We start from the raw sequence: 21005 nt of genomic DNA on the forward strand, positions 1-21005 counted from the left end.
AAACTACATAGCAGAGTCAGAGCTGTTCCCCCTCACTCCTCCTTCTTTTTGGCTCTACATTTTTATTCCTCCATTCACGTTTTTGCAATTGTTTTTCTTACATGGTACAGTTGTGGTGCTGAATACGGATAGGAGAGTGCAAGCCCACATTTCAGAAAGGCAGGAACACAGCTGTTCCTAGCAAAAATAACTGCATCTGCATTACCATCACTAGGAGCATAAATTAAATATGTTACAAAATCTTCCAGACACTGATGTGGGATTTAGTAGGAACACTGGAGAGTTTTTTTGGCGTGTTTCTGTACTACAGATTTTTAAAGTTTGGGGTTTCTCCTCTAACTTTTCCTTTGGCATTTAAATCACATTGAATCAAACATAGTTTTGGTACCGGAATTAGTTGTTTGAGGCTGAATTCATATCTTCCGTCTTGCTAATCCCTGTTTGTGTTTATGCAGATCACGCCTGCTCCCTGTGCTTCCTACTGCCCAGTTCCCTGGGTATATGCCGTTTGTTGCAGCCTCCATCAGTAATACTCTTGTCCTTCTGACTGCTCACTTAGCGACCTCTGAAAGTGCAGGCACTCATGATGATGATGATGAAATAGATTCTTTCTGAATATGATGTGCAAGGTGGTAAGGCCTGGCTCATGACTTTTATAAACCTGTCATAGTAACCACAGTATTCCCACATACTGCAAAGTCAGCCTGGACCACATACTGGCAAAGTCAGCATACCTTTGCCCTTCCTTAGAGAAGGATTCAGCCATTTTCAATTTAGTAGGTCTCCTAACAGCACCTGAGAGTACAAAATAAAAATCTGTCTCTCTTGCTTATCTCTGTGCTGCTTCTGTATCACCGTGGGAACTGATATCTATGTGTTTCCATGAGGTCTTCAGGCAGATGTGATCACACAGGCATGGTATGGACAGCAGGCAGTAAGTTAGAAGGTGACAGATTTATACAGGCATCTTTCTGACTGTAGCTGCTCTTATCTGCCATATCTGGAGAACTAGCAACCAAATCCTCTGCTGAGGTCATGTCATGCTCTTGTTCCTTGTGCTGCTCTGAGAGCAATGGGAACGTAGTGTTTCTGCACAGGCAGTATTGGTAAGGCCCCAGTATTTCTGAGACAGAGGGAGATGAAGGCTTGCTTTAACACCCTGCTGGGACTCTGTGGCTATTATAGCTGAGAGAGGGGATCTGCCACACAGTTTAAAATCAGAACCATCACCCCTTTAATGATCTTTCTGCAACTCAAAGGTAGCTTGTTAGCACAGTATTTCAAACTTCTCAGGATGACTGTGATGTCTAGGTAAGCACTTTGCAGACTGTCTTTGATTCCTGGTAGGAGCAGAGCAGTCATCCAGCAGCTGGCTGTCTTAGCAAATGATGCCTACTCCTTTTCTGTAGGCATCCCCTGTGTGAGCTTACAAATATCTTCAACAGAGGAAATCTTCCCATCTAAGGCAGTGGTTCAGGTTAATGTGCATGATCCGTTTAGTACAATCGTGTTAGCTGAAGGAAGAAGTAGCCTTTGGAGGAAAGATCTTCCTGCTTTAAAAACCATCAGCGAAGCACAAATGAGGAGGATAGCATGGCTCTCACCAAAGTGTACAAATACATTAAAGTAAGGTGCAAAGAGGATGCAGCCAGGCTGTTTTTAGCCATGCCCATTGCCAGGACAAGAGGCAGTGGGCACACACTGGAGCACAGGAGGTTCCCTCTGAACACAGGAAGCAATTCTGTGCTGTGTGGATGACTGAGCACTGGCACAGGTTGCCCAGGGAGGTGGTGCCATCTCCCTCCTTGGAGGTATTCAAAAACTTCCTGGACATGGTCCTGGTCAACCTGTTCTGGGTGTCCCTGCTTGGGCAGGAGGGTTGCACCAGATGACTTTCAAATGTCCCTTCCAACCTCAACTTTCTGTGATTCTGTAATGGTGAGTGAGGGCATTGCTTCAGACCTGTGTGATGTGGAGCATGATCCCCATCCAGGTCGTGGTATCAGAGTCTGTCAGCACAGTGGCATGTGGCTATGAAAAGCTTTAGACAGGATACTGTGTTAGTAGTGATGCTCACTCTTCTGCAGCTCCTCGCTGTTAGAAACATGGAAGCACATTAACCACATTTAACAGACAAGGAAAACTGAAGCACTGGAAAGGTGAAACTGCTGACCTGGAGTCACCTAGATCTAAGACAGCTCCCCAGGCCAATGCAGTAGGCAATGCCACCTTGTGCATGAGGTAGTTTTGCAACACCCTCCTTGGGAATAAAGAGGAAATGTGTTCCAGCATTTTCTCCCAGAAAACAAAACAAACAAACAAACAAAAACACTCTGAGATATCTTCCTTTTGCTTCTACAGTTTATGCTTGGCGGCAGTTTGTCTAGTGCCTGACAAACTGTCGATTGCTAGAAGAAAGAGCAGCTCAGATCCAATATATCACCTAGAAGTAGAAGAGGAACACAACTGGAAATATTCACAAGTAATCAGCAGTAGTAACAACCTGTTACAATCTATTACACCTGAAACACAAGCAGAGATTTGTTCTGTTTTCTTTCAGAACTAAGTAATTCTGCGACACGAACAGCACGCAAAGCCAGTAAGAACGTTTTTCTTGTACAATGTGAGGGAAATGTGCTCCAGATGCTTGCACAGTCTGTTGGTAGCAAACAGTAATCCAGTGGACTGGATATATTTTAAAATGATGCCTTTAACTGATTGAAAGAATAAGTAATGACAATGTGTCCAGCAACTGCCTGGCTGGAAATAAAAAATGGAAGATAACAACAGCCTCAGAGATGGCTCTTACTGTGCTTCATTTGGGGGTAATTTTTGGAAGCTAAGCCCCAAGCACAGCCCTGATATTGAACGATTCATTCTCTAGGTATGCTGATGGGGCAGTTTTCCTATGCCTCTCTGGGTTAAATCCTACTCACTGTTTTGAACACGCAGCACAGGAAATGAAGAAGAGCGGTGTTACAACCAAGACAGTTTGCTGCTGGTGGAAGCCAGCCTTGGTTCTGTGACAATTTTGGGGATCTTCACCACCACTAACAAGGTATTCTTGAAGAAGAACACAGGCACTGAGAAGAACAGTGAAAAGCATCCAAAGACATGGAGTTTCTGAAGCTGACCCAAAGGTGAATTTTGCCTCAGAGCACCTGTTACATGAGACACAAATACCATTTTAGAGGGGTCTTCTCCTGTCTGCAGACATGGCAAATCTAATTTGAGCCATGGCCAGCCTAGCCTGTGCATAACCAGTTGCATAGCTAGGCCCTACCTGAGATCCCATGTTCTCGCTCTTGGTAGCTACGGACTGCCTTCAAGATAAACATGCCCCAGACTTAGCAGAGCCTTTATGGCTAAAAGAGATGTAAATGTGCACATGAGCAGCATGGTGACTTTGGCTGAATAAAGACCCTCTTAATACTCAGGTGACCACTACAGCATGGTTTCTGTTGGGGGTGACCTCTGTTATTCGTGCTTGTGGAGGTGTAGCCATGGTTTTTACAGATGAGGGAATTTTGTTGGTACTGTAGTAACCACCTAATGATTTTGCTGGGCACTGGGGGAATGCTGGGAAGACAATGGAAGACTCAATGGTACAAGAGAGAGAGTTTGTCTTGCAACTTTTAACAACTAAAAGTCAATCTTATCGTGTGAGCTAATGTGAGCCACTGGGATACTTTATACACAGTGCAGACAAGCGGACAGTGCCAGAAGATGATTCCTGTCATCCAAAGATTTCTTCCTGAAACAAGAAGATCTTCTTCTCTGTCCTTGTCCTTGCTAAATTAAATGGGTGTTAACCTGCTCCAGTGAAAGCTATGTGAGCTCCAGTGAGCCTGGTACATCCTCTGCCTGCCTAGGTTGGCTTGAAGTACTGCTTCAATTAGGGAAGAGTTTTCTCTTGTAGGAGGGGGTTTCAGACAGTCTCCGGGGGTAAAATAAATGGGCTGACTTTGATGAGAGTGTATGTTCTCTGAATTGAGATGAGGGCTTTAAAAGACTCTTTGCTCAGTGGTGAACTCCAGTTTTAGTGAATGTGACCATACAAGTTGAGAGCAGCTCTGCAACGTGTCTCAGCTGAATGAAGGATCATTCAAGGCATTTAGAAATGCATAACCCTTGTCTTGGAAAAGTCATTGCAGAGCAGGAGGCGGTAGGCAGAGAAGATCAGCCTTCAAGAAGTTTGAAAACAGCAGTTTTCTTCAGTTCCTTTGGGAAGAAAAATCTCAGTAAAACTGGACACAAGAAAGGAGCCACCTGCCTTGCACTACTCCAGTGAGCAATGTGCCACTAACAGGTGAGTAAGTGCAGTTGCCATCAGCTTTCCAATAGCACTGGCCCTTCTTCTTGACAGGCAGAAGAGTGATGTGTCTTTAGGGGCAGGAACTAATTAGCTGACAAATGAGGCATAATGCAGAGAGAATATTGAATGTAGCAGTGGGAATTTCTGCATGAAGGAACTGAAGGGTGTTCAAGTCAGACTAAATGTATATACTTTTCTGGATTTATTCCTGTTTTATTTAAGCCAAGCGAAAATAGCATTCTAAGAATTGAGTTGCCCTTGTGTCTTTGTGTAATCAGTTTAAAAGGATATCTTAATGTAAGCTGAAGCTAGTCTGTTTGGGGGAAAGACTTCAACATAAAATTGGATCAGGCAGTAATTCAGCAACGTTGATTTCAGGTTCAATATTTGCAGGGAGAGGTGACCTCTTCTGTCACAGCTGGTGACAACAGCTAGGGCAAACGGTCCTAGGCTTGGGTGTAGTGGGTTTATGTGGCAAGGTTTGGGTAGCAGGGGGCCATTGGGATGGCTTCTGTGTGAAGAATCCAGATGCTGCCCCATGTTAGATAAGGGGCCCGCCACTGGCCAGAGCCAGGCCAATAAGCTATGTTGTTTGTGCTTCTGTGAAGGCACATTTAAGAAAGGGAAAAAAAAATGTCAGGCAACAGCTGCTGGGAGAGCGAGGATTGAGAAAGTGTGGGAGAAGCAGCCCTGCAGCCCCCAGGTGAGTGCAGCAGGAGGGCAGGAGGTGCTCCAGGCAGGCAGCAGCAGTTCCCCTGCGGCCTGTGCAGGGAGAGGCCCCTGGTGGAGCAGGCTGTCCCCCTGCAGCCCACGGGTCCCACACGGAGCAGATCTCCACGCTGCAGCCCCCCCGTGGAGGAGCCCCCGCTGGAGCAGGGGGATGTGGCCTGGAGGAGGCTGCGGCCCATGGAGAGCCCCCGCAGGAGCAGGCCCCGGGCCGGAGCTGCAGCCCGTGGACAGGAGCCCCCGCAGCAGGAGCAGGGGGTCTGGGGGGAGCTGCCGCCCACCCGTGGGGGACCCGTGCTGGAGCAGTTTGCTCCTGGGGGATGGATGGACCCCGCGGTACGGAGCCGTGTGGGAGCAGGTCTTGAAGAGCTGCTGCCTGTGGGCAGCCCCCGCAGGCTCAGTTCGGGCAGGACGGCATCCCGTGGGAGGGACCCCATGGGGAGCAGGGGCAGGGAGGGACCGTGAGGGAGTGGCAGGGACGAAGCGTCAGGGACTGACCGCAGCCCCCATTCCCCCGTTCTCCTGCGCTGCTCGGGGGGAGGAGGTGGAAGAGGTCACATGGGGGGAAGGCCTTTTTGCTTTCTTTCCTTTGTTTCTCACTTCTCTAGCTTGTTCGTAATAGGTAATAAGTTTTACTATCTCCCTACTCTGGGTCTGTTTTGCCCATCATGATAATTGTTAAGCGATCTCTTAATTCTTATCTCAACCCTTGAGCCCTTTGCATCGTATTTTCTCCCCCTTCCCTTTTGAGGAGGGGGAAGGAGAGAGTGGCCGTGGTGGAGCTCGGCTGCCCACCCAAGTAAAACCACCACATTCAGTACACAGACTTTTGAACTAGTTATCTCAGTAAGGTGGCTTGTTTACTAGAACATAATAAGAAATTATTACAGATAGTTTCTGTATATTCCTGACTATTGGCTGTAACTAGAACATTCTGTCTCTTGCTGATATTTCAGTGAGTTTACTAAAGAAGCAGCTACTTATTGTATAAACAGAGACAGGTCTTGGATTCAATCATAAACCTCCAAGGAAACACTCCCATCCTCTCTCTCAGGCTGCCCAGTTTTGAGGGCAGGTTGTCTCCTTAAGGTCTGTAAGGCACCTACCATAGGCAAGTCTTAGTCCTAGACTCCTGTTCTGCTTTCGCCAATACCGAATAGTATCATTTGTGACAGTGGTGACTGTTATAGATATATCAGCATTCTTGATTGCAGTGCTTTACCCTGGGGACACTTTGCCCTCAGTTGTCTTGGCTCTGTGACCCTGACCACCAAAGCAGAGTGCAGATGACAGAAGCAGGTCCACTAGTTGCATAGATCCTTCAGCACAATGCCGTATGGACACGGCTATGCAACCTGATCCCTGAATATGATGCAGTGTCGAGGCTTGCAGCCCTACCGTCCTTTGAACTGACTTGGTTATCTCAGCATGACATTACACTTAACAGTCTATTTATCCCTCTGTGCACCGGGGACCCTGAACCCCTGTGGCTTTCAAGGAAAATTGAACATTAGTGTGTCAAGCTGCATCCCTTAACTTTCCTGGAAACCCAGACCATAAAGATATTATCCAATTTCTTCCATAGGGTGTGATCTGGTGATTAAAGCAAGGTGACAAATCCCAAAAGCTGTCTAGACTGTTGTGACACATGAAACAGGTTGCTTCAGCTTTTCACTATCTGCAAACAAGACCTGCTTTCAGGATTCAGAAAAGGTGTCTGAGGAAAGATGGGTGAAAACATGTCAGCCCTTCTGGAGAGCTGAGCCTACCCTAGGTGTGGAGGCACTGCTTTATGATTAGAAAACAAGGTGTAAATCCACATTAATTCTCCATTCCTACATTGCAAAGTTCCTCAGAGATGGCCAGAGGGAGCAGGCCCGTAAAGTCCTCTGGAGCCCAACAAGAAACTGGCCCCTGGGTAGGGACTGGGGATAGAGGAGGGCTCATTAAAGCTAGGAGAACTTGACCCATACATAGGGCAGGAAGTAACAAGTTATAATTGTGTCCTCTGGATCTGTGGGGAGAATCCCAGGAAGCATGGTATAAGTCCTCTCGTTTCCTCCTCTGGGGTTTTGCCAAGGATTAACATCCCTGTTTGCTTAGGAAAGGTCTCGTGGTGCCATTCATACCAGCGAGGGCCCATGTGCTGCCAGAAGCTCATGCAGATGAAGGAAACTTCTAAGCAACTGTCATGAATCAGCACTGGCCCACGCTCTGCAGGAAACACAAATAGTCAGCCCTCTAACCTCCATCGAGGGTGTCTCTGTAATTTATGGGGGCCCAGGACCATGCTTCATGTGGAAGTGCAATCTCCTCCCTGCGTTTAGGGTTACAGCCTGCGGGCCATTTTTAGACCCAGCGGGGAGCTTGCTGTGCCAGCACAGGAAGAACAAGTCGTGGTGAAACAGAGCCCTGTGGTGGCTGCCACTACAGGCCACTAGCTGTGCCTGGTGTGCCAGCTGGGGGAGCTTCCTTGCAGGCTGTTTTTTAGCACAGGCTGGGAACCACTACCACTGAAGTAGCCCTTGTGATTCCAACATCACCACCTCGGAGATTGAATTCATCATGGGCACAGTTACCTTTTGCTATCCTGAGACACCTAGGAGACACCGTCAAAAACAGAGTGGTGGTATTTTCCTGCTCCATCCTAAGGCACTGGGCTCACCCTCATTCCCCACCAGATGCCTGCCCTTTAAACGATGGTGCTTTTTGAAAGTGACTTTCTTAGATGGAGATGTTGACTAATTTGTGAAAAAATGATGGATGCAACACACACTAAGGAAAGCCCTTTCAGTACAAAGCTGATGCTCCAATGTCCACTATGGCTTAGTCAGTTTGCAGCTAAACCCTGCTGGTGAGCAGTCATGTCAGGGGGTCCCGCATGACCAGCATGGGACCAGAAGTGATTTCGCTGGGTTTGCAAGCCCTGCCAGGCCAGCGTTGGCATGCTGGCACAATTGCCAGGCAGGATGAAGGAGCAAGAGGCTGGGAGAAAAAAGTCCTTATTAGCAGAGTAACCTGGGGGCATGCTAAGTGCAAACAGACAGAAAGCTTCTCCCTCGGCAGCTCAGTCCAGGAGAGAAGTTGTGCAGGCGATGCAAAGACAGAGAGGCAATGCAAAGACTGAAGGCAGAGAAGCAGCAAGGCTGCAGTGTGTGCAGCAATTAGGGGGGTTAAGAGGTGGCAAACACAGCCGTGTTCCGGCACCACAGGTTTTGTGACTTGTAGGAAAACTTTTGTGCCCTGGTCCCAAAGTGCAATACAGGTATGTTGGTCTCATTCCCCCTTCCTTAGCAGGAACTGCAATTCTGCTACAGCGCACTTGCCTGGATTCTCATTTTTGTGGATGGCTTCCTACTTCAGCCTGCATATGGCTTTAAGAGAACCAACTTTGTGGAATTGGTAATGAAATTTTGATACAGACAATAGCCACCTCTTCCCAAAATCTTGCAGTCTTTGGAACACAATATCTGTTTGTTGATATTAAAACATTATCTGTCCATCTGGATGCTTCAGTTGCATGAATGTCACTCCATCTCATTGCTGTACCTGTCCAGAGACAGCCTGACACATCTAGATACTGATCATTCTTGCTTTGCCTCTATATTGTTTTGACAATGAAAAGAGATACAATCAGGAAGAGAACAGAGGAATTAAACATTCTCTTACAGGTTTTAAAAAGCTATCTGCAACTTTCCTACATGCTCTGTGCTGAAGAGTCTGGCATTTATAAATGGGACCATATAGGTCATATAGGACCAGAATAAAAACCTAGTATATTTCTTATTCCTGCTAATCAATTATGGCAAGATTGCTTCCCATGCTGCACTGTATTGGTTTCACCTGAGCGTATGGCCCTCCTTCCTTTCTGTGCAGAGCTGTGAGAGCCAGCTTTCTGTGGTGCTGAATATTTGCTACCCCTCTGCATACTTTGTGCAGACTCTATACCTTGCCCTGCTACCAGCCTGTGATGTTGGCAGCTACTGAGCAGAAGGACCCGGGGGTAGGTGGTTCATAATGTCTTCAAGATACTGGGCCACTCAGTGAAGTCTGAAGTCTGCTGAAATGGCCTGATTCTCATGATGATGCATAGGGGTGAAAATACCAGCCTGGGAAAAGTATGATCCTATCCTTTAGAAAGCACCCACAGAAATCACGATGCCATGTTCTGCTCAAGCTGTCTGTCTGTATCAGAAGAGGAGCAGGGGCAAAGAACATATCCCAAGTCTCCTTTTCTTCAAATGACTATTGGGCTCAGAGAAGGGAGACTGGAGTCAATGTGGAGTGCTCTTTTAAAGTCCCCCTCAGTATCTTGTGCGGATCTGGCTTGCACATGGGTATGTACTTAGGATGCAGTCCTGTGCAGTCTGAATCAAGTGACTCAGACCCTTTGTGTGCTGTTTCATGAAACCACATGAGATAAGCCTGTGGTTTGGCTCCTGTCACTGACAAAAGCCAACACTCAGTGGCACGGAGAGAACAAGGACTGTGTATGACAGGAGCAGCAGCTAGCTTGACTACTTCTCACTGAGGAGATGAGGACACCTGGGAAATTCAAGAAAGTCTTTTATTAAAACTTCTTGCATTATTTATATATGGGCATGTGTTCCTGCCTGGCTGAAAGAAGAGTTACATAAGACCCACAGGTCCTCCTGCTTCTGTTTCCTATGTCAAAATTGGGCTTTTCACACTAGGAAGTGTGTAAGCCTGTGGCTCATCCTAGCAAATGCCTCTGAAGTTTAAAAGAGGTGGTTTTCATTTGATATAGTTGCAGATAGCCGATAGTTGAAATAGTAATTAAATAGGAGTCCTGTCCACTGCTGCAAGGTGAAGAACCGGGGTGAAGTCGCTTTAGAGGAAGGGCCTAGGGGTCAGAATGGGCTTGCTTGCTAATGTTTTGGTACAGATGGCTTGGAACCGTTGCCTTCACATGATGAGGAGAGATCCTTGGGGAAGAAGTGTCTACCCATGAACTTCCCTCCTAAATGGTTTTACATGTATTCAGTGTTAGCCGCACAGAGCTATGGTGGCTCCAGCTTCCTTTGATTGCTGTGTTTTCGGTTTGTTTTCTGCACAACAACCTGTTTGGCTAGATCTCAGCCTCGAAGAGGAGATGTGGTTCAGATGTGGTACTGCCCATCTCCTTCAAATTAAGCATGCAATCAAGAACCCTCCTGACTGGAGCTTGTACATCTTCCTGTTACTTCAGTGTGTCTGGCAACTCATTCCCTAGAAAGACTTAACTTTAACACAGACACAACTTTAACACAGGACGTAGGGGTCACTGAAGTACTGGACAGAGCTCTCAGTGAAGAGAGTGCAAATCGGGTCTAGACTAGTTAGCAGTTTACATTACATTACACAGCATACCCAGTAGAAATCATCACCCTACCTGATAAGGTTTGGAAACTGTTCTAGCTTCTCATGATTACCTGTTCTGAAAAAACTAGGTGCTATGTCTGAAGGGCAACTATTAGCACCCTCACCTTGAAGTGATATTTCAGCAAATAAATTCAGAATTAAAAGTTGCAAGCACTGTATGTCAAGCTACAGTTGTGCCATTTCCTGGAACAAGTAGAAAGTGTATATTGGCTCTTTTTCTTTCTTTCTGTCTTTCTTTTTTCTTTTTTCTTTTTCCCCTCTGATGAGAAACTGAAGTAATTTTCCTCAATATTTAGTGGGGAGAAAGAAAATTCCCACTTGGCTGAAAGTAAAGCAAGTACTGACTTAAAGAAAATTACCAATGAAAATAAAGCTGGAATAGAAACTTAATTTCAGCTCTGCTGCACTGATGGGCTGTCATGAAAGAAGTATCTTTACAGTTGCACAGAGGATAATCACTGACAGGCTCATATCCAGCTATGTGGTCTCCTGAGAGAGCTCAAGGCTAAACCCAAATTGCTTGAAACATTTTCACCATGTTGTTTCCTTATTTTTCCTGGGACATTTTGCGGTATGTGAAGCAAGCCGTCTATGTAAATCTTTGCATTATCTGAGCTCCAAGTGTCTTGAGGCAGGGACAGTCATCTTCTGGGCATGTGTGTATAGCAAATAAGCCGGGAGGATCACCAGTAGCTTGCTGCCGTGCAAATCAATGGCCACGAGGAGGACATGTTCAGGTACTTCTCAGAAGTCAGGTCTGAGTGTTTTTGCACATACAGGGGAATTTCCTGATGCTACAAATTGCCTGAGCTGACAGCTGACCACCACCACTGCAAGAAAAATCCCAGCCTCACTGAAGTTGGTATCCTGAAGCTTCACTTTCATCATATCCCATGAGTCTGTTTCTGCCTTAGTAACAACAGGGAGATGTTCACCGCATATTTATCTGTTTGTACAAAAAAAAAAAAAAAAAAAAGCCACCTTAGTCAATGCTAAGATTACATTTTATAACAAGTTACAGCATTGCCTACACAGTGTCTTCAACCTGACAGCTTTGCTAACGTTTTTCAGAGCCAATTAGAAAACTAGGACAAAATAAATGTTTTCACTCAGAAAACTCCTTCCTTCTTTGCAGAAATCTTTAATTACAGTTGCAAAAAAAAAAAAAATTCAGGACAGCTTTTTTTTTTTCCCTCTTCTTCCCCCCCAACCCCCCCCCCCCCCGCTCCCCCCTTCCTTCCCGAAGACATCCTGGAAGAAATCACACTAATTTAGTGAATAAGCTGAATTCAACACATTTGTACCCATTTCAGATTTTCTTCAGTTATACCACAGACTAATTCTCCTGATATTCCCTGGAAGACATCAGACATCTACCTCTGTAAACAGAAGGTTTTACACATTGTGCATCCCTCCTGGGGGGATCAGACTTCCCAACTGCTTCCTGGATCGATGCCTATGTACACAGCACCAGGATCCACCTGGTGTTTCCAGGACTGATTGTTCCTGCATCTTTCCTTCTAGCCCAGAGAAGGGCTTGAGAAGGAAGTGGGATGAGAAGAGGGACTGCTGCATCCCCCCTTTCCATTGCCTAAGCAGCTGTTTTTCAGCCAGCAGGGCTGAGGGCTGTGCATGGGCTAGTGGTGGTGCTGTGGTTCTCAGAGGAAGAGCCGAATTAGCCTTTGGAAACCTGTGTTTCCCCTCCAACACTGCAGAGCCAGTTTTGGCACCTCGCTCACTGTCCAGGGTGTGATTTCACGATACAGCCATGCTGAATGCAGAGGAGTGGGTGAGAGGCTAAGCCATGGACTGACCAGGATGGGACAGACATGCCTTCTGTTGGAGAAAATCAGTTAAATTCACTCAGACCACTTGAGCTTTACCATGGAGCTGTACTCCTTTTCTGCTTCCTTAGCTGCAGTATTACGACTACGTGAACTAGTCACCATTTAAAATGCTCCATATACATAATACTTTCTATCTGCATAAGATATGGGTCCTTATTTACTGCATTTCATAAAATAATGCATCAATATTTATTTAGACAGTCATCTGTATTTTTTCCCCCTAAAATCATGAATTAATACCTGAATAATTCACTCCGTTTATGCTATCTTGTTAACACCTTATTCTTGCCTTCTGAACAGTTCACTTTATTCCCCCATTTTATGAGAGAAATGGGTTTATAAGCTGCCCTTTAACTCTTTCCAGACTGGCTTCAAATGATCCTCTGCTTTATTTCTGAAGTGCTGGGGCCTAGTGCAATTCAGAACCCCCTGTTCTGGTCATGTAGTTTCTCTTTGCCTCCTTTCAGTGCCCTGGAGATTTATTTTTGTTTAGCTTTCTCTCTCCATTCAAATTGAGATTGCTATTATTAAGATGTGTTTAGAGAACAGAATTCCACTCTTTACTCTTTATTTTTGGCTTCTGGCTGACTATGCTTGATAATTACATGTAACCACTTCACTTTGTAATATATTCCCCATATTTCCCTTCCAGCTGACCTAACACTTTCATACAGTAACATACTACAAAGTTCACTAACCCTTTTTATCTTGAGGCATAATTGGGGCTCTGTGTTTCTGAATCTCTGAAGTCCACATCAATCCTTCTAAGCAAACTTCCTTTCAAATGCAGATAAAGTAGAGTACTTTTTCTCAACTCAATGAAGAAAGCTCCTTTGCCTTCTTTCTTATCTGCTTTATGATATCTGTTTCATAATTTTAAGTGGTGAGAAATCCTCATGTTATCTTCCATGGTATTTAAAATGTGTGTTGAATTGAAAAGTAGTGTTTGATAGTGGGTGAATCAGCTGAACTGCCTGTTAACAGAATTAAATATATTCTGCCCCCCAAAAAACCTGTGCAAATTTCCTTTGTACTAGCTTCTTTCACTCATGACCGGCTGTGTTTGGCTGTACGAGGTCGCTTTGTTTCACATTGCCAGTTAATATTAGATAGCAAAGGCACATGCACAAGCTCTAGAGGTCTCTCAGAAGTGGTCATACTGTACGCAGGCTGTGCTGCATGCACAGAGCTCTGGGCTGTACTCCTCTGAAGATGTGCTGGCAGGAACACCCACTCCAGGAGTCTCCCGCCTCTGATGTCCTGTTGGCCATTTCCATGTAACTGCTCCTGTGGCTTGGGAAACTGATTTAGATTAAACATCAGCTGTCTCCTCAAAATGACAAAAAGTAGCTAATTTTGTGTACAGCCCAGTCCACTACTTGGCCTCAGGTGTGCTGCAGCCAAGGGCTGCGATGCCTTGCCTGTGCACGGCAGCTGCTTGAACCAGCACACCATTGTAAGAGAGGTGGTCACAGAGCCCCCTGGTTACCTTGATGGTACTGCCAAACCGACAACTGAGGTTGCGAGCTCTCCATGACCTTAAGGCCCCGATCCAGGAAAGCATGAAGGATATGCTTCAGTTTGCCTTTTCCGTGCAAAGTACAGAAGCATGTCCTTAACATTAATCACATGTTGAACTTCTGTTGAAATCATTTTGCAAGGGATGAGGACAAACCCAGCAACTCTACAAATGGATCTTTATTAAATAAAAATGCAGTTTTTATTTCTTAGGTCTCTGTTAATAGGTCTAGGATGTGGCTTTCTACTGAAATGTTTCAGTGAAAGTATAAATTACTTTGAAAGTCTCTGTGAAATATTCCCTTTGTCCTTCCTCTTTTGCTATTTTCCATCAGCAGTTCACCACAAAGAATGCATTTCCCACCAATTTGAAAATACAGCCAAGCAGCATCTTAATCTGCATTGTCTGTATGCCTGCGAGCCATGTGTTTCAGAAAGTGTTGCTACTATTTTCCACTTTAGATCTGAAAGAAACTAAAAATAGCCAGACAGAAGGTACCTAATCAGCTTGGCAGCACATCTCTGTGCCATGGAAGATTTATTCTTATTCTTTGCAACTTGATCTGGGCACTTTAAGAATAAATGCTATCTAGCTTCCATGCCCAGAAATACATACAACCAAAGATGGGTCTGGCTTATTGCATTCCAGGGCAGAAGCATTTTGTTGCTGTGTTTTACACCTGTCTCCTAAGAGTTACAGTTGTTTGGAAAGGCTACCTGTCTGCTGGGCAAACTCATTGTTTGTACCCCCATTGATCGAATCAGGCATATTCTGAGAAGATGATGAAGAAAGATGTCATAAACTCAGTTCTTGCTATGATAGGTACAGATTTTTCTGCAGGGCTGGCAAGTGGCACATAGTATTCTCCCTCCCTGTCAAAAACAACAACAACAAACAAACAAACAAACAAAAGAATTAAAATAGGTGTGGATTACAACTACCATATATTGCATAAATGCACTTTTCTTTTCCAGATAATGTTTTTTGTTCTAAATGGTTAGCATGACCTAATGAAAGAAGATGCATTTAATATATTATCAGTATCATTCTCCTCATCAAAGGCAGAAATACAGTAATGCACATAAAAGGCAAAACAATGAAGGATTTTGGCTCTTGCTACCTTCTTTGGGAGGAATTTGCTTTGTACTGCAAAACCGGGCTGTCAAGCAAAAGTTAAAACGGGCATCTTCACTCTCTTTGAGTTGGTGGGAAGTTTGCCATTGATCCTGAACCAGAATTTAACCCTAGGGACAGAGATTCAGATCTCTGGGATCGAAAAGGATGAGCTTGAAAGTAGGAATAGGATAAAGCTAAAGAAACAATGACTTCCTGAGTCTGCAAATAGCACGAAACAATTAGTCAGCAGTTTGCCCACTGCTTTGTGCATGGTATTTAATTAAAACAACTGGGGGTGGTGCAGGAGGGAAGAAGCACTGTCCTCTATACGATACCTCCATACACCTTGGTGGGCAGTTTTCTAACTTTACAGACTTACTTGCAATAAGCCCTGAAAGTGCGAATAATTTTCCTATATGTGAATTATAGGTGCCATATTAAAATTGTCAGGAAGATCCTACCATAAATATTTTGAGAGGTGTGAAAGCTCACTATTATCATTCACACCTGACATGCACACACAAAGTTGGCAGATTCCAGATTCACTCAGTATTTTTAAGACTCGGATTAATAGCAACAGGGGCTTTCCAGGGTTTTAAATACCAGTCTCTTCAGAATTTACGGGCAAACTTTACAAGTAGAGATGGCGATATGCGCATCAGTGTGGGCAAACTTTACAGGTAGAGGTGCCCTTCAGTGCATTTTTTATCACTAACAGACCAACCACACCGCTTGCGCAAAGCACACTGGGCACGGTTTTGCTAGATATCCCGAATCAGAAGATGGCACAGGCACCCCGAAACAAGAAAACAAGTCAGAGGCAATGCCAGGGTCAGTCTGAAGCCAGACGGACAATGAAGGGGGGCTTTGGGGAAGAACCCCAACACCCAGTAGTGTCTTCTCTTTTGGGGGAGCTGCAGGCAGGCGGGCAGGGCAGGGGGCAGGCAGGAGCAGGGCAGGGCCCGGAGGCAGGGGCCAGGCTGGGCAGGGCAGGGGCCGGGCAGGGTCCGGGGGCGCGGCGGGCAGCTCCGGGGCGGGACGGGGGGCGCAGCCGCCGCAGCCCCCCGGGGCCGGTCTGGGGCTGGAGCGGGGTCTCGCCGCGATGCGGGCGGCTGGGAGCGGGGGTAAGGGAGCCCCCCCCCCAGCACCGCAGCCCCCCCGCCCGCCCCCGGTGCGGCTGTCCCCGCGCCCTCCCCTTTCTCCCCCCCCGCCCGGAACGGGACCCTTTAAGAGGAGGGGGCAGCGGCTGGAGGGTTTGGCCAGGGGACGGGGCCGCTCCTGCGAGGGCTCCGGGATTGGGTCGCCCGGGCAAAAGGAAGAAAAAAAAAAAAAAAAGAAAAAAGAAAAAAAAAGAGAAAAAAAAGCAGAAAGGGAATTAAAAAATAAATAGGGGTGGAAGCAGGCGAAGAGGGGAGAAAAAAAAAAAAAAAAAAAAAAAGGAAAGCTGTCCCCAAACTGTGCCAACTCCGAGCGAGCAGGGATGGTGCACCCCGGCTGGGTCTGCTTGCTGCACAGCTCCCTCCTCCTGCTGGCCAGAGCGCGGCAGAGCCGCGGCGCCTGCCCGCTCGGCGGAAAGGTAACCGGGGGGGGACCGGACCGGCCCCGAGGAGCCGCCGGGGGGGGCGCGGAGGTGGCGCGGGGGGGCGCGGAGCCGCCGGGGATCGGGGCGTCGCGGGGCTCTGGGGAGCGGCGTGATGGAGAGGGGCGCGTCGCTGCCTTTGCACCTGAATCCGCTCCCCATGCTCCGCTTTCCGCCCGTGGGGAGCCGCCCCGAGGCCCGACGGCCCGGTGGGAGAGAGGGAGATGCCGCGAGGAGCCCGAGCAGGACTTTTTTTTTGCGTGATTTGCTGCCAGCTTCCCTCTCAGGGTAGCCTGTTGGATGACTGCTTTCCCCTGAGCACGGTGGAGCAGGTTCAGACCAGCGAGTGACAGTGCCCTTTAAGCAGAAATGCAGTTATAAGTGGTGTTGGGTTTTGTTTGTGCTCCCAGTTGATGAACCTGACTGCTGTAACCAGCCCAGGTGGAGAGAAAGCACAGCAGAGCGTGATCTGTGCTGCGAGTTAGGAGTGATGCTCTGGCCAGCGTGAGCCCTGCGTGTAGGGTGTCATTTCCACTGAAAATCAGGCACAGAGGGGAAAAAAAAAAAAAAACAGTTTTCATAGATTCATAACTTCTCACTGAAGTTTCTGAACTGACAGCACATGGAATCATGTAGGAAAAGTCTTCCTGGACTCATTTTGCCTTAATGCATCTGTTAAAGTTGACAGAACATCCGTGCTCTCTGGTGGCATCTGCTTGGACCTGGAAGCAGCCTGACCAGCAGTGAGGGACGTGTATCTCACCGCTTTTGTTCTCCTCCCTGGGCGGGGTGACCTGCACCAGCACAGCTGACACAGGGAACAAGAAGCCCTTAGAAGCGAGCGCAAAGCTGCTGCGCTAGAGAGGTGCCAAACCCACAGTGGGCTCAGTGTGGGATAGGTGCTGAGGGAGCGGTGAGAAGGCTTGGTAGCTACAAGGAAGGCAAGGGATGCTCGGTGACCTTTCTTCTGTCTCTCACTTGCTCACACTCCTGCATGAATCCCATTTCCCTCGCTGCCTCCATCTGATCATGCTGGTCTCCCTGCAGCCACCAAAGCTGAGATGCCTCCTCTGGTGACCCAAGAGTTAGGGCACAGTGACTCAAGTGTCTGTCAATCTACGTGTGCCTCACCAGAAGCATCTGCCTGAGCTTGGATTAGGCAGAGCCTGACCCGTGCCTTGGGGAGGATGCCTTGGCACCTTGTTTGTGCGTGGAACCACGCTGTCAACTGGTTTTGTAGGTGGCCAGCTGTGAAAGTCGTGGCACAGATCAAGCCTCTGGAGCAGGTGCCCCCTTCCTCTTCAGGGCATGAAGTGTAACAGCTTGGGCTAGTGTGACTCTGCCGTGAGGAGCTGGAGGGAACAGGAAAAAAAAGGAAGAAACTGTGCAGAAAAAGTTGTAGTTACAGACGTGGCTAATTCGTTAATTTGGTAGGACAATGCAGGGAGTTTTCCTTAGGAGCCAGTGGTGGGACCTGTGTCAGTTGCTGGCAAAACTGGAGGTGAAATATGTTAATGGCACCTCATTACCTGCTGGTTATTCTGTCATTAAAATGCGAGACCACCTGTAGTTCTGGTATTGGCAGGCTGTTTCCTGGGGTCATTAGGAGAGCGGTGGTAACCATGTCACCTAGGAATGACAGCATCTGCCTTATCTGCAGAGGTGTTAAACATGTCCTTAGAAGTGTTTATACCAACCCCTGAAAAGAAAAGTTCCTCTTTGCCCCTGCATTACCAAGGAAGGCTTTTCTTTTGCTTGTTTTTATCCAAATTCTTGATAGGAACTTCTGTGCATTTTCTTACCTCTCTAGATTACAGGGATGCCTTTCTTCTTCTTGTCAGTCACCTAAAGCTCCTATTGTGAAAGAAATATGTGCATCAGTGTCTGAAAGAGACAAATTGCTATTTTAAAGAGTGAGCATACAATTCTTTAGAGGACTTTTCACCATCATTCCATATTATAATTAAAGCTGCAATCAATAATGAGCCCCATCATTCTTTCTTTCACAGAAAAAAAAAAAAAGACTTTGAAAACAACCTAAAATAAAGTATGTTGGAATCCTTTGGATTATATTGCAGTTACTAAGTAATGCAGTCTGGTGGTGCTTTCTTTTAGCTTAACGTTGGAGTGTATTGGTAAATTTAAAGCCAGAATCCAGAGATTTACAGCAGAATGCTTGTGGTTGTAGGTGGTTAATATTTTACGATGTGTTGCTTCTGATAAGGGGCCAGTTAATTTAAATGGCTGCTTCTCCCCCATATATTTACTTCAGTAGAGTAAGTGATGTCTGCTGTCAGTCCTCAATGTATTAGTTAAAAAGTTGTGTTTTATTTTTCATTTTTGGCAAGTGGAGACTGAATTTGTGTTCTGTGAATAGCTGTAGTCAGCGCAGTGTTTATCCATGGGTGAGTTCTGCTTACAGTCTTAGCTGAGTTTTAGAGTGTTGGCAATGTAAATGGGCAAAAGCTCAAGAGAACAACTGTTAAAAATGAGCCTAGCATTTCTGCATGCATTACTGTAGCTGCATGGGGCACTTTATGTGGTGAGTAAAGACATGGTCTTTGCCTCAGTTAGGTATAAATGAACATGACAAGATACGACACCAGGACAGATAAGAAGAAAGGAGAAAGCCATATAGGGAGGGCTATAGGGCTCTCTGCCTGGGTGAAATACTGCATGCCACATGCTCTGGCTTCTGTAGCAAGAAAAAAAAATTAAGAGCATATTGTGGATTGAGAAACAGGGCAATCTTGGGCTGATGTATGGAAGACATGGCTGTGGAGCAGAGTATGAGGGTTCAGGGTCCTGAAAGACACTGAAGCAGAAGAAAGCACCTATCTGCACAGTGTGTGATGTGCTTTGAGCTGAAAAAATTATGGTCAACATAAATGAGAGACAGAAGATAGAAGCCAGCAGAAGTGATGTGCCTTGCTCAGTTGTGTGGGCAGACCTTGGCCAGGTTTCCTGTGCCTGGAGTTCATATCCACTTCCTAACTCTTTGGACAGCAGCTGTCCTTCCCCTCAGAGCTTTTGCTCCTGGTATCTCCACAACATTTTCCTCTTGCAATTATTCATTAATATTAATTTTCATCACTCTGTTGCTCCTTTTCTAAATGTTCAGGGTGCTGTCACTAGATGCATTCTTTGTTCCTCCTGTTCTTCATAGAATTATTTTCTGGATGTTTACCATTATTTTATGGTCAGTACATCATCTGGCCCACTTTGAACTAGTTTCTCATAATAAAGGAGAAAGACCCTGTTTGGCATTACTCTTCCAGCAGGATTATTGCTGCGTTACCTGAAATGATTTGTGCTGTCTGACAAATGCAGTAGAATTTGCGTACCTGAAGGCCACAGGTTGCTTTCCCTGGTGGTCCTAGAAATGCTGCTGGAAAAGCAAGCTACTGGGAGTAATTACAGTGAACTGAATCTGAGTCTTGGTGCTTTTTTTCTTTTCTGAAATCTGAAAAGAGAAACATTCTGGAAAGATAAAGAAAATACCTCCCAGTCATAGCCTCTGCTCTATTGAAACAGATAGAAGGAAGGCAAGGGGTCACTGGAGTTTTCACGGCCACCCATGGACAATTGGCTTCCTGATTTGAGAGAGATGTTGGGATAGGAGCTACCATGCTGTGGGTTGAGCTACCACTCCATAGTATGTCACTTTACTCTCCCATTCTTCAAGCTTTCTTGTTCTTTCTTGGACCCTCCTTCAGCTGCTGGGGAACAAGCCCTTGATGTGCACCACATTTTTCCAGGGTTTCTGCAATGCCTGATGCTGTTGTCCTCTCACTTTGAGGAAGCGTTATCTATCTGTACATGCCCCCATCCATTCTCGGAGTGGGTGACTGTGCAGCCGTGGTGAGGTCGCTGCCATCTCATGGCAGGGGGTGGGTCCCATAGGTCTATGTGTCCCTTTGACAGTGTTATCTTAAGCAGCTCCTTTTCCTTCTCCCTCATTCCACTGCCACTTCATAGTGCTTCATGTGCTGTCAATCTTAAGAAACTGAGCTGGCTGGAGAAAAGCCTTTTTCTTTCTCATTTGTTTTTTGTTTTGTTTTGGTTTTGTTCCAAGCAATTTGTGGCTCTGCTAGTTCCCTAACCAGTTCACAGTGAACTCCTGTTCCCCTGGGGAGATGAGGTAGGGGAAGACGCTATGCCATCGTACTGAGCAGCCAGAAATAACTTGATGTAGGACTCCTTAGCAGGCAGCTAAACTTAGGCATGGAGGATATATGCTATGGCAGAGAACATGTGCTATGCATTGTGCAATGTTACATCAAATCTTGGTGCAACAGCAAAATGAGAGACCTCATTCAGGACTGCCACTCTCTTCCTTATGCTGCTCCTCCAGTTCTTCCCTTGCTTCATGTTTTTGCTATAACGTGTACTGCAATGTGTACCACCCGTAAACTGGGGAGCAGAGACAGAAATATGCATGACAGTCTATATGTGAACCTGGCTTTTTTGTTAGTACACTACTGAAAGTGAAATTCCTGGAGCTCCCCAACCCAACTCTCC

At 46.3% G+C, this 21005-nt stretch overlaps 1 protein-coding gene across 1 annotated transcript in view; it reads left to right on the forward strand.

Annotated features, from left to right (window-relative positions):
- Window positions 1–16385: 16385 nt before the first annotated feature.
- Window positions 16386–21005, forward strand: part of TRABD2A (TraB domain containing 2A) — a 77332-nt gene continuing 72712 nt past the window's right edge. The window contains exon 1 of the mRNA XM_035564240.1: window positions 16386–16481. Within this exon, the coding sequence (XP_035420133.1) occupies window positions 16386–16481 (96 nt within the window). The remainder of the gene's footprint in view (window positions 16482–21005) is intronic.

This window comes from Cygnus atratus, chromosome Z (assembly GCF_013377495.2).
Source record: "Cygnus atratus isolate AKBS03 ecotype Queensland, Australia chromosome Z, CAtr_DNAZoo_HiC_assembly, whole genome shotgun sequence".
Taxonomy (NCBI): domain Eukaryota; kingdom Metazoa; phylum Chordata; class Aves; order Anseriformes; family Anatidae; genus Cygnus; species Cygnus atratus.